The sequence below is a fragment of the Cetorhinus maximus genome, chromosome 10 (assembly GCF_964194155.1).
Source record: "Cetorhinus maximus chromosome 10, sCetMax3.hap1.1, whole genome shotgun sequence".
Classification (NCBI taxonomy): Eukaryota; Metazoa; Chordata; class Chondrichthyes; order Lamniformes; family Cetorhinidae; genus Cetorhinus; species Cetorhinus maximus.
In genome coordinates, this window is record NC_135888.1 from 6,826,138 (window position 1) to 6,839,252 (window position 13,115).

Below are 13,115 nucleotides of genomic sequence, written 5' to 3' on the forward strand. Positions count from 1 at the left end.
TAGATACAACAAATATTTCAGGATGTATTACCTTAAGGATCTTACAACATTTTCCATCTTCACAATCCCACACACGAACCTAGGAGAATGGATGAGAATGAGTCACCTCGCAGACTATGGAAAACAAGGATTCCAATTTAAATGAATCTCTTCACATTCACCGTTTCATCTCCTGCTGCTGTCATCAGTAGAATTGCATCCAGAGAGAATGAGAGGGCCAACACCCTGCCAGTGTGCTCCGTCAGGAGAAAGATCAGGCGCCCATTCCTTGAATCCCATACACGTACAGTCTTGTCCCAGGAGCCCGAAGCCTATGAAACAATCAGAAGAATTTACATCTGGCAGAACTGGTGTTTTGGGTAATAAGTTGTTAGTCCAACATGACAAATCATCAATAGGATTTTGTAATTTGATTTCCTAATTTCCCCCTCCTGAAAGCACTGGGTCAATGTGGGTCGCACTCTAGTGCATTACCCAAAGGTCACCTTTCATTTGTAAACCTATGGGCCATTAGAACTGGACCTGATCTTTTTTTTTTGGCCTGGTGTTTGCACATACACTTTCCAACATCAGTCATCAAAGCTAGGAACCAATCTGATTCTCTTCCTTCACTAGCCCAGCAAAGCCAAAGAAAATTCTAGAGTTCACACCATCAGCCTGAGTAAGATCAGATAGTTGAGCTTAGACTGCTTTCTAACAGCAAGCTTTCAACATCTGTAGTCAGTACCCCTTTGAAATTGACCGTAACTTCAGGATCAAATACAAGTACGGATTAACATAGAAATCCTGCAGTTGTAGTCTATCATTCATTGCTATCCTGTGGACCTCCGCTCACATACCAACCCATCCTAAGCCAGCAATCAGTGAAGATATGGTGAGAACCTCCCTTTCCTGCTCTTACATTGCTGATAGAAAACCCAGAAAGAGTTAGACCTTTTCAATCAGGTATAGCTGGGTTAACAACTACTGCTGAACAACAGATCTAGTCCTGTAGTTTTATTTTACAGTACAAAATGGCTTTAGAGTTGGCTGTACATCAACTGGTACAGGAACAGTGAAATAATAAGGCTCTATAAGTGTACTGTACATAAATTTAGTTATATTAGTGAAGTGTTGGTAAATGTCTCCATTATGATCAGTTTTTAAACTAATTTTTTATTGTTTAAAGGTTTTTCAGTGCCTACCTTCAGCCCAAGTGTTTGTCCCAATCTTTGGTTTGCTCTATTTAAAATTTTTAAAGAGGATTTGGTTTTAAGATTTTTCATTCCTGATTAGCTATCTATGAGAATTCTTTAATGTGATTGGTTACTTGGACAGCGTGATGACATCACTGCAGCTCCAAGCTGGGAATCCCCATTAGAAAGCGCTACAATTCACTGCAAGAAGAGTGAGGTAAAGTTCTCACTACAGATCTCTCAGTGAGGCTTCAAGGTCAGCAGCGAAAGTCCTCGCTTCACTGCTTACCCTAAAATCAATATCTTAGCCCATGTGGCTCAGTACCACACCACAGAGCGCATATAGCCACTGCGCCAGTGACAGGGCCTGTGGTCATTTCAATATTCCCCAGTTTCTACTTCATTTCACTATTCAGCTTACCAGCATTCCAAATCCAGAAAACGCTACGCAGCTCACATTGCCTGTGTGACCAAGCAAAGTTAATTTTTGTACACGTTTTCGTAAAGTCCACACTTTTACAGTACAATCCCAGGATCCAGTGGCCTGTATGAGAAGAATTACAGCTTATTCAAAGGAATCTCTAAGATCCAGCTCTAAAAAACAGATCAAAAACATTATCACTCAGTCTTTCAGATGCACCATTTCATGCCCTTATCACATTTCAGTGTATTGAATTGTATCTTTTTCATATTTCAATATCCTTCCTTTTGTCTCCTGCCAGTTCTCTACCCTGGATGTGGTTCCTGAGGTTCAGTCACCCTCCATTACCTCACCCTTTCTTCATGGATGGGCAAAGACAGTGAGTGTTGCTTGGCCCTTTGATTGGGGTGAATTAAAGCCAAGCACAATTCTGTACATATCTGAAATCCTCACACTTTCCAGCTGTGGTCAGTGGGGAACATTGACGTGTGGGAAATCTGACTCTGTAGCCAATGGCTCCAAGTCCATTAATTAAACCTTCACTCCTCTCTCCACCTTTAAACACTTTGGAACTCATCTGCTTGATGACGCTTTCACACTCCTTTCCTAAATCCTACAACATGGTTCAATATCTACTCCTCTATTCCTTTTATCTATTTGTAATCTTTTCCCACTTTCCACCACTACTCAGATTGCCTTTTTAATTTGTTCATGGGAATTGGACATTGCTGGCAAGGACAGCATTTATTACCCATCACTAATTGCCCTGGAGAAGGTGGTGGTAAGCAGCCTTCTTGAACTGCTGCAGTCCCAGTGACAGTGAAGGAACAGCAATACATTTCCTAGTCTAGTTGATGTGAGGCTTGGAGGGAAATTTGCAGGCAACGGTGTTCCCAGGCTCCTGCATTCCTTGTTCCTCTATGTCGTAGAGATCACAGGTTTGGAAGGTGCAGCTAAAGGAACCTTTGCAAATTTCTGCAGTGCATCCTGTAGATGGTGCACACTGCTGCCACTGAGCGCCAGTGGTGGAGGGCATGAATGTTTAAGATGGTGGATGGGGTGCCAATCAAGTGTCCTGGATGGTGTCAAGCTTCTTGCGTGTTGTTGAAGCTGTACTCATCCAGGTAAGTGGGAAGTATTCCATCATACTTCTGACTTGTAGATAGACAGGCTTTGGATAGTGAGGAGAGGAGCTACTTGCTACAGAATTCCCAGCTTCTGACCTATGTTGTAGCCAAAGTATTTGTGTGGCTAGGACTTCTTGGATTTCTTCTGTGTTAAAGGTGTTTTATAAATGTAAGTAGTAACTGGTGAACAAAGGATAATTGGAGATACAATACAAGTATTACTGTGAAGAAAACCAAGTTACCAAACGTTCTCCATCGATTGAAAAGGCGCAGGTTTTGATGACATTCTGATGTCCAGAGAGAGACCTCACAATGAGACCTGTCTGCTTAAATAAAAAGATGACTTTAATTGGCTTAAAGATGGCTGTACATCAATTGTACAGGAACAGTGAAATAAAAAGACTCCATAAATGTTAACTTAAGTGGAACATAAGTGGAACAAGGCTAACTTATACTTTTGTCAAAAAAGCAAATTAAAACTGCCTATAACTATAATTTTAACATCAATGTCCTCCTAGAATTGATAGAATAATAAATGCCATTGTCTTGTGGTTTAAAAGGAACAGAATTGAGAATTTCACTTTGCAGATTCTTTAGGGAAAAGCCCAGGATTTCATGTATTAAAAGCAGAGTTTTGACTTATTTAGTCGCAGTAAACCCTAACTGTACAGAATGGATAGGATATTGTCATCTGAGCAACTGTTACCGTTATCATGCTCATCCTTGAGACTAAATAAATTATTACAATACACTGATGCAGTGATGTAATTGGTCAGTAAGGGTAAAAGGTGCCACGTTATTACTGTTCATCGATTGTAGAAACCAGGCCACTGTTTTCCACTGACACCCTGTTGGTCTGGACTAGTATCAAACCCCATCACCTTCCTGCAGAAAAGGCTGCTTGGAGGAGAGGGGTCTTATGGCGGGGGGGGTGAAAACAAAGGAATATATCAATAAAATATTTTATTATAAAGTGGTCAGCCCCAGCGGAGGTAGAGTGTATCCTATGGGAAGACAGCATGTACTGTTTATCAGGCAGACAGAAAGACTACAGTATTGATTCCTTAGTGGCTTGATCTGGAGCCTCTTCAGTGTAATAATTAATGTCCATGCATCCCAAACATTACACTAACCAATTGAAAAGAAATATCTGTTTACCATGTAAATGTAATTGAACCACCGTCACTACATTTTCAGTAATGGAATGCATCATTGAATTATCATTGAGAAGAATAACTGCTATTTCTACATTGTCATTGGGCAATTTCAAGTATTTGAAATTATTTGCAATAACCTGCAAACATCAAGGCTTTATTCCATTCTTGTTCTAATACCACTAGTGATTGTGATTCATATTAAACTGTATATACATCCACAAGTGTTGAGTACTCATCACCAACTTCTCAAGACTAACACTGTAAACTGACTCATGGTGGAACCTGGCTTCATTAGGTCCTTAAAGCCATATGGTGTTATTCAGTCAAGTTCATTTTTTGCCAACAAGTCCTGTTATTAGTACAAGCCAAATTCGCAAAGACATCAATATTCACTGTAACATATGTGGAAAACAGCTTCATGTTAGGACTTAACAACCACATGTGTCACCAAGCAAATAAGTAGCATAAGAACACAAGAAATAGGAGCAGGAGTAAACCATACTGCCCCTCGAGTTGTTCCACCATTCACTACTATCGTGGCTGATCTTCAACCTCAACATTACTTTCCTTCCCACTCCCCATATCCCTTGATTACCTGAGAGACCAAAAATCTATCTTAGCCTTAAATATGTTCAACGATGGAACATCCACAGCTCCTGAGGTAGAGAATTCCAAAGATTCACAACCCTTTGAATGAAGAAATTTCTCCTCTTCTCAGTCGTAAACGATCAGCCCCTTATCCTGAGAGTGTGCCCCCATGTTCTAGAATCCCCAGCCAGGGGAAACAACCTTTCAATGTCTAACCTACCAAACCTATTCTGAATCTTGCTTGTTTCAATGAGAACGCCTCTCATTCTTCTAAACCCCAGAGAGTATAGGCCCAATTCACTCAGCCTTTACTCATAGGAAATCCCTCTCATTCCAGGAATCAGTCTAATGAACATTCGCTTTACTGCTGCCAGTGCAAGTATATTGTTACAATCTCCATTGAGATCAATAACTTATGAAAAGAGATTCAAACTTCTAGTTATTAGCTAAAAGAATGACACATCAAGATTTCACATTTTAAAACTTTTACTGTAACAAAGGACTAAAATAACACTATTACTAAACATTATTTTCTATTGTAGGCAACTTGTACTTTAAATTACAGAAATAAATTTCCCATTTAACTTTGAGCATTACCAAAAATCTCCTGCTATGGCTATACATTACACTGTCCCTTAAGTGGATACTTCATCCCCCAGGACCTAGTCAAAAATTATCAGCTCCCAAAGCCTTGCTTCCTTTTACTTTCCTAGCCAGGTAACTTCTGATCCCGGAAATGACTTTCACTGTGAGGGTTGCACTGGAGATTCCTTCCCTCTAGCTCAAGCTAGGCAAATCTTCCAGCCTCCTTTAAATCCTCATGAACTCAGTCTCATCAATCTGAACTCAAGCTCCCACTTGCATTGTGTGTGATGAATAATAGAATCAGCAATTTCTCTGCTTCAGGGGCAGGACTTGCTGGCACTATTTCCTGCTCCCTGCATCTCAGATGACTGCAATACACCCACCAGCCCCGCAAAACAAACTGCTGTCTGTCTGTATTGTTCATGACTTTGTAGGGAAGCCTGTAACATTTAACTCAAAAAATGGTTTCCTCTTCCCTCTTCCATATGGCAATGTGAAAAACATTAACCTTGCATCCAGGTAGAAATGCTAATTGGCTATCTTTGATCCAAAATCCCTTTCATCTTAGAAGTAAACAGACAGTTTAGAGCACAATTGTTTACAACCCGGTACCAATAACACCTTTCAGGGACTTTGGAAGATTCAAAGTCTACTTATGGTATCGTCAGAAACTGCTGCCATTGTCTCCAAGCACAAGTACCTTACACCTTCTTCTTAGCAAAACAACCTAAGCCCTCCTTTGATCTCTTTGAAATCAAATCACCCAACATTACTGTCAGGCAGATTTCAAAACAGGTCACATGACCCTTTTCATTAACTCTAATTTAAAGCTACAGTCCCAAAATATACTAATCTTATGAGTCTCTTAATTGTAACATTATCCTTCCTTAAATATAGAGACCAAAACAGTGCACAATATCCCAGGTATTGTTTCATCAAACCTGTGCTATTGTAACAAGACTTCCTTATTCTTGTACTCCAGTCCCTTTGCGATAAAGGCCAACATGCCATTTTCCTTCCTAATTGCTTTCTGTACCTTCAAGATAAATTTCTATGTTCCTTGCATGATTACATCCAAGTCCCTCTGAAAATCAACATTTACAAGTTTCACATCTTTGAAAAAATATTCTATTTTTCTATTCTCATCGCCAAACAAAATGAGCTTGTACTTCCCCACATTATACTCCATCTGACAACTTGTTGCCCACCCACTTAACCTATCTATATTTCTTTGCAGCCTCTTTGTAACTTCCCCACATTAGACAGTAAAATGAATGCTATTTCCCCAGTGATAATCTGGGACATATTTAGTGTAATAGAAGCCTTGGTACATGCCCTTGACAATACTGTAAGCCCTTAAAGATTTTGTTTAGTACCCTAAATGTTGGAAAGCTTTAACTTATTCTTCAAGGATATATCCAATTCTCTTGTGAACATTGCGATTGAATCTGCTTCCACCACCCTTTCAGGCAGTGCATTCAGACCATAACAACTTTCTGTGTAAATAAATTCTTATCTCCCTTTTGATCCTTTTGCCAATTATCTTTACTCTGTGTTGTTTGTTTCTCCTGGTTTCAAAACTCTTCAAAACTCTTTATTAAACCTCCTGCTCAACATTCTTCTCCATACATTTTAAGATTGAAATTTAAAGATGTAACATTTAATTCAAAGAGAAATTTTCAGTCAGGTGACCAGCATCAAAAAAAAACAGATGGTCTGAGTCTTGATTGGCAGCATTAAGATGATTGGGTAGACAGACCAGGAAGTGACAGGAACAGCATTGACGGTGGTGGGGAGGTGGGGTAGCGGAGGGTGAGAGGTGACAGGAAATACACGGATACATTGATGGGAAATATAGCCAGTTTACAAGGTCTACAGCTAACCTTTGGATTCCACAGAATAGCTTTATGGTCCCAACTTCCAGATACGAGCAGCGTTGAATCACGGCTGAAGCATACAGTCTCCACACTCCTGCTGTGTCCTAAAAATAACAACAACGCAGTTTGTTGGACCATGTTAGAGAATAGTGTTAAGACGCCATCAAAGGGGCTCTGTGGTTTGGGGTGGAACTTTATGAGCACCTGCCTTCACACAAAGTAAAACTGAAGGCCAACCTGAAGTTACTGGCTAAAACCCAAATAAGTAAATATCAATTTATTTATTCTTGTCAAATTCTGAGATCTAGACCTTCTTTCACTTTTCCATTAATTTGTGTCTGATCTAAATTTCACAGCAGCCCTGATCCTGATGAAAGATTCGGAGAATGTTCGATTATTTGCAGGAGAATGCTAGAATCCTTTTCAGAGAACAATTTTCTCCCTTTATCCATAACTACTGTCTCATGAGTTTGATAACATCATGAAAATGGAAACATACTTCATGAAAAGTTTTGTATTTAGCACCTAAATTGTGCATGAAACTGCTGTGGAGCCTTCAAGATTCAGAGATTTACCAAATAACAGGATAGATGAAGAACTTCAATGTTGTGGAGGGTCTAGAGAACATAGAATTGTCCTTGAAGCAGAATGTTTAAGAGGGGATTGAATAAAGATGTTAAAAATGACGAAGAGTTTTGAAATCAAGAGGAGCTGTTTTTAATGGATGGGTCTCCAACCAGAGGACACAGACTTAAGATACTTGGCAAGAGTCTCAGAGGGAAGATGAGAATTTATTTAAGCAAAGAGTTTTTATGATCTGAATGCACTGCCTGAAAGGGTGGTGGAAGCAGATTCAATGGTAATTTTCACAAAGCATTGGATATATCTTCCAAAGGGAATAATTTGCAGGGATAGGGGAGAAAGAGCATTAATTAATTCAGATTAATTGGATAAATCTTTCACAGAGCTGGCACAGGAACAATGGCCAAATGCAAGATTCTACGTTTCTGTCATCAAATTAATCCTAAGATTTAACTCTAAAATCTGCAATGTTCAATGGTCCTGTGAAAAAGGGTGTTTGGGAGTTAATAATATGTTACATGGGTCCAGGAGTTAATTGGGAAATATCCCATTCAAAACATGGGCCCAGGTTTTTTAGGTAACTGCAATGGCTGAATTAAGATCTCTGGAGAGTGGCAGTTGATGGGATATGGCCTGTTGCTTTGTAATCTATTCATTGCTTCATCCACATGAATTCTAAATGAATGGCTGGAAAATGATTCAGCTGGTTAAAAGTTTGGGGTAGGAATCGTAAAGTCTTCATCCTCACTCTGGACTAGAAAGAGACAATAAAATGGCTTAGGCACTGGACAGAAATATAGGTCTTAATGCTTACTCTGTTGGTGCCTATTTCTTTAATATTAGAAGCTCTCTGTTTTATCAAAAGAAGTACTCCATAACATAAATGCACCCATTGCTTTGTCATGGAGTCCTAGGGACACAGATAAAAGTTTAAATGAGTGTTTCCACAATGGCAAACTGTTAATACTAACAGGTGCATGTGTTGCAAATTCAGGAATTATCACATGGAACAGCCCAACAAACCCTCAGACTCAAAAAATTCAAACAGAACAAATTTCAAATCTAATTTTGAATTGTACAAACCAGTTTTGGAAGTAGCAGCCCCATCATTTCAATATTTAAAAGGTGGTTTGTAGCAGTTTAGTTTTATCCCTGTTTAACACATGCCAATAGCACCTTGTTAATACAGCAAACTCCAAACCCTGCCCCAGTCTTAGTCCAGTCCTCTGTCCTGCAGCCACCCCCCCCCCCCCCACCACCCCACCACCCGCCACCGCCCCATCCTGCTTTGGTCAGGGCAAAGACAATAACCCTGGTCACTGCCGTGCTGGGGAAGAGTGTTATGGTCAGGATATTGTCTCTTTCAGATACCTTGTAGAATGTGCAGACACTCTTCTGCTTTCATGTTCCACACTCTGACAGTACAATCATAGGACCCAGTGGCAAAAAGAGTAGAGTCAACAGAGAATGCACACGCCTTCACTGGGCCTGTTGGAGTAGAGGCAATACTCAGAATCTGTTCACACTCTATTATTACACAGTGTGTAACATTACACTGCCAAGCAAACACAACTTTAATTCTGACACATTTGCGCACAGGAAAAGTGAACTTGCTCTTACAATTAATGCATTCATTAATATACACAAACGATGAGCATTTCCTATTCTGAGCATTTCCCTTGGTGACCCTCGCTTATCAGCTGTAAATATGACTACTACAAACTAATGGATTCTATTATTTATACGTGTTTAAAAAATGTTATTTTACGAGTTTGTTTTCGCACTATCTTTTGAAAAATCCTGGCATGTTAATGTTGCAAAGGATATTGGGCTGAATGAGAATATTTTGGCATCTGGAATGAATTTCCATCTTCATCTACAACAACAAAAACAGAATTACCTGGAAAAACTCAGCAGGTCTGGTAGCATCGGTGAAGAAGAAAAGAGTCGAAGTTTCGGGTCCACACGAACCTTCAACAGAACTGAAGTATAGTTAGGAGAGGGGTGAAATATAAGCTGGTTTAAGGTGGGGGGCGGGGGGAGAGAAGTTGAGGGTGGGGTGGTTGTAGGGACAAGCAAGCAGTGATAGGAGCAGATAATCAAAAGATGTCACAGACAAAAGGATCAAAGAGGTGTTGAAAGTAGTGATATTATCTAAGAAAAGTGCTAATTAAGAATGGATGGCAGGACACTCAAGGTACAGCTCTAGTGGGGGTGGGGTAGAAAGATTGACAAGGTATTAGCTGTAGATTTAAAAATAATGGAAATAGGTGGGAAAAGAAAAATCTATATAAATTATTGAAAACAAAAAAAACTAAAGGGAGGGGGAGGAAACGGGGTGGGGATGGGGGGAGGGGGAGTTTAAGATCTAAAGTTGTTGAATTCATTATTCAGCCCGGAAGGCTGTAAAGTGCCTAGTCCAAAAATGAGGTGCTGTTCCTCCAGTTTGCGTTGGGCTTCACTGGAACAATGCAGCCATCTTCATCTGTTCAACAAACCTAATAATCTTCCAGTCACATCATTCCTTTTGACTGCACATTCAACGCATATTTTCCTAAGTAGTAGAAATGAAATCATGAAGGTACCACGATAGTTTACTATCCAGAATGTGATGTGTCTTTTATTTCAAGTGGCACCTACCATGATGATACCCATTCCTCACAGTCTGCGTGTGTTGTGCTGCACTGCCTGATGTTAGCTTTCTCTCATAGTGCTACCCCCAGTGGAAATCCCTGTGAAGTCGTTGGCAGATATGCACTTCTGAGAGGGTCTTGTGATTAAGACCGTCCTTGACCTCTGAGTGAAGTGGCTAGACATCCCGATTTTGCCAGGGCAGTTCCAGTTTTTCATAAAATGTCTTGTCATCCCGACAATTTCGTAAAAGTAGTTCAAATGTCTTGGCTTTCACTTTTTCCCTTTTTTGTCAAATATAAACTGGGCCTGGGGGAGAAAATATGTGTGAAATGTCACCCTCCTTCCTATAAAGGCCCATCACATTACATTGAATTGCATGCAGTGGACCTGTAATGCTCCCTCCACCGCCTCCTCAATGTCTCCAAGGGAGTTGTTGCTACCTTTTTGGTGTCGGCAGCTCCGTTGCTGGTGACGCCTTTTAAACGATCTACAGAATAGGGTTGCCAACTCTGGCTGGATATATGCCTAGAAATGTCATCACGTGACCTCCCACCTTCAATTGTCCCTCCCTCAAACACCTGCCATTGGTCACCCAACATGTCAAACCATCGTGGAGCCCCACCTTCCCATGGCTTTTCAATGTGCCCCGGTTTTGACTGTTGAAAATCCGATCACCTTTACCTCTACGGGCACGGGCCTGAGATAGGCCACCTGCAGCACCTCTGCACACTGCCTGTTTTCTGGCACAAGAGAAGCCATTGGAGAAGGGGGCCGTGTAGTGGAATAGTGTGAATATGTTGTCATTATGAGAGACAACATCACCATTGCCTATTCATTCCCACTCCTGCTTCTGGGCCTATTGTAACTAAGCCTGCTAAGCTATGGGTGAACTGACCAATAACAGCAATGAAATTATTGACGTTCCCATCAAGTGCTGCTGACATTGATATGATCAACCAACTCCTACCAAACCTTCTGACCATTCCAGCTGTTGCAATGCCTCGCCAGGATAGGAAACAAGACATTCCTCCTGCTTCCGCTGGCTTTCATTGGCCACCTTCTTGAGTTGTGGTGCCACACTTTCTTACAGCTGATTTGCAGAGCCTGTAGAAGCCTATTAGCAGCTAAATCCCCTGAAAGACCTGCAGAAAGTAGTGCACAAATTCCCAACCCTGGAAGCCAATCATTACAGTACAAAATGCTTAACACATCCTGCACTTGATCAGTCCCAAAGTCTCATCATTGAGAGGAAATGGTCACTTATTGAATTAATAGTAAAATTAATTACTGACCCAAGAACATTACAAACAACTGCTCTTGCCCCTGTGCTACTCAGCAGCTGAAAAATGCCTGCCCGGTCTGGGAACGCTTTCCCCATGCCAAGAAGTTGGATCCCATCCTCAATGCAGCTTGCAGACTAATTACTGGCTGCCTGAAACCTACTAAAGTGGATGGCCTATACCTGCTCGCTGTATTGCTCCACTTGTCAAAGGAGGGAAGTTACATTAAGAGTAGAATGACCAAAGCAAACCGGTGACCCTTGTCATCCTCTCTCCTGGAAAGAACCAGCAAAAAAACAGAAGCTCAAGTCAAGTAGCAGCTTCTTACGTACAGTCCAGCCTTGGGATTGTTACCCCCACAGCTGCTGTCTTGCTAATTGGTCAATGCACCTACAGACAGAGGCACATTGTTGTCTAATGATCTAAAGGAATCCCTCCCACCAGAAGCCAGTACGACGGGGCCTACCTGGCTGTGCCTCAACCACCTCACTACTGGTGTCAGCCGCTGCATAGCTCTAATGCAGATCCTATAAATAACAATCCTGTCATTTGTGACTCCAGAGAGGCATCTCAAATGATGAAACATTTCCTAGAATGCTCTCTACTACCAGAGGTACGACCAGAAGGTGTTTAACTCTCGAGCCAGAGAACAATGGTGAGGGAAGACGTAGTGACACAAGAAAATTAAGTAAATACAAATGTTCCCATAATCGTGGGTTTCCCACAAGTGATAGAATTAATACAATTTGTATTATTGGTGAGAGCAGATCTTTATTCCACAATTAATCTGATCACACAGTATTTAATAACTTTAGCCCCATTTCCAAAAATGTTGGAAAGATTTCCCTGCCTGCTTCGTAACAGTGACTTCTAAACAAAATGACTGACTTTTCTCCCGTTAACCATTTTAGCATAATTAAGCGTACATTCTAAAAGAATGGATTTAGGATTGCATTACAAATAGTAACCAGAACAAATCTTCTGCCCAATGGTGTTAATGAAGCTTGTGCTTTTTAAATGAAGTAATTCACTAGCAAAGGAAACAGACAAGAACATTACTGATAATGACCAACACAGCCAACACTGAGTGACACAGTACAAGCAGGTCAGACAGTATTAAATCATTGAAAAACTGAAGATCACAAAAACACATTCAATAATATACAAAATTGTGCAGCCAAGTTTGGTGTCAAATCCTAGGTTATAGGTCATAGTCAAATCATGAATATGTAAAGAATACCTGTAAGCAAGTGAAAGGTGTCACTGAAATCTCGTACCTGTGTGACCTGTTACTTTAAATAGAAGTTTTTCCTCTTCAACATCCCACACACAAACGTTAAAGTCGTCTGACCCTGTTAATAGGAGCTTGCCATCACTAGAGAACGAGCACTGGTTCACCTGCACAAAACAAACCATTTCATAACAAGGTACCTCGGTCAGTTCTGCTTCATTTAGTCTCAGCAAACGCTAATAGAGTTCTGACTGAGGTTTTTCACCAAACTAAACTGAGGTTATTTACGTGGAATTGCAGAAAACGTACAGCACAGAAATAGGCTGTTCAGCCCAAAGGTCTTTATGCTCTACAATGGCCTCCTCTCACCCTATTTCATCGAACCCTATCAGCATAACATTCTATTCCTTTCCCCAACATGTGTTTATTTAGCTTCTGATTAAATCCATCCATACCTT

At 40.7% G+C, this 13,115-nt stretch overlaps 2 protein-coding genes across 2 annotated transcripts in view; one reads left to right on the top strand and one right to left on the bottom strand.

The window, feature by feature from the left end:
• The window catches only part of LOC144685421 (uncharacterized), a 222,521-nt gene that overhangs the window by 111,017 nt on the left and 98,389 nt on the right, over positions 1–13,115 (top strand). The gene's annotated exons all lie outside the window — the stretch shown is intronic.
• Positions 38–12,842, bottom strand: LOC144686121 (uncharacterized). The gene is made up of 4 exons (XM_078551264.1): positions 12,704–12,842; positions 8,884–9,000; positions 6,937–7,034; positions 38–311 (listed from the first exon to the last, which is right to left on the bottom strand). The coding sequence occupies exons 1-4, from the start codon at positions 12,840–12,842 to the stop codon at positions 138–140; spliced, it is 528 nt and encodes a 175-aa protein (XP_078407390.1). The 3' UTR covers positions 38–137.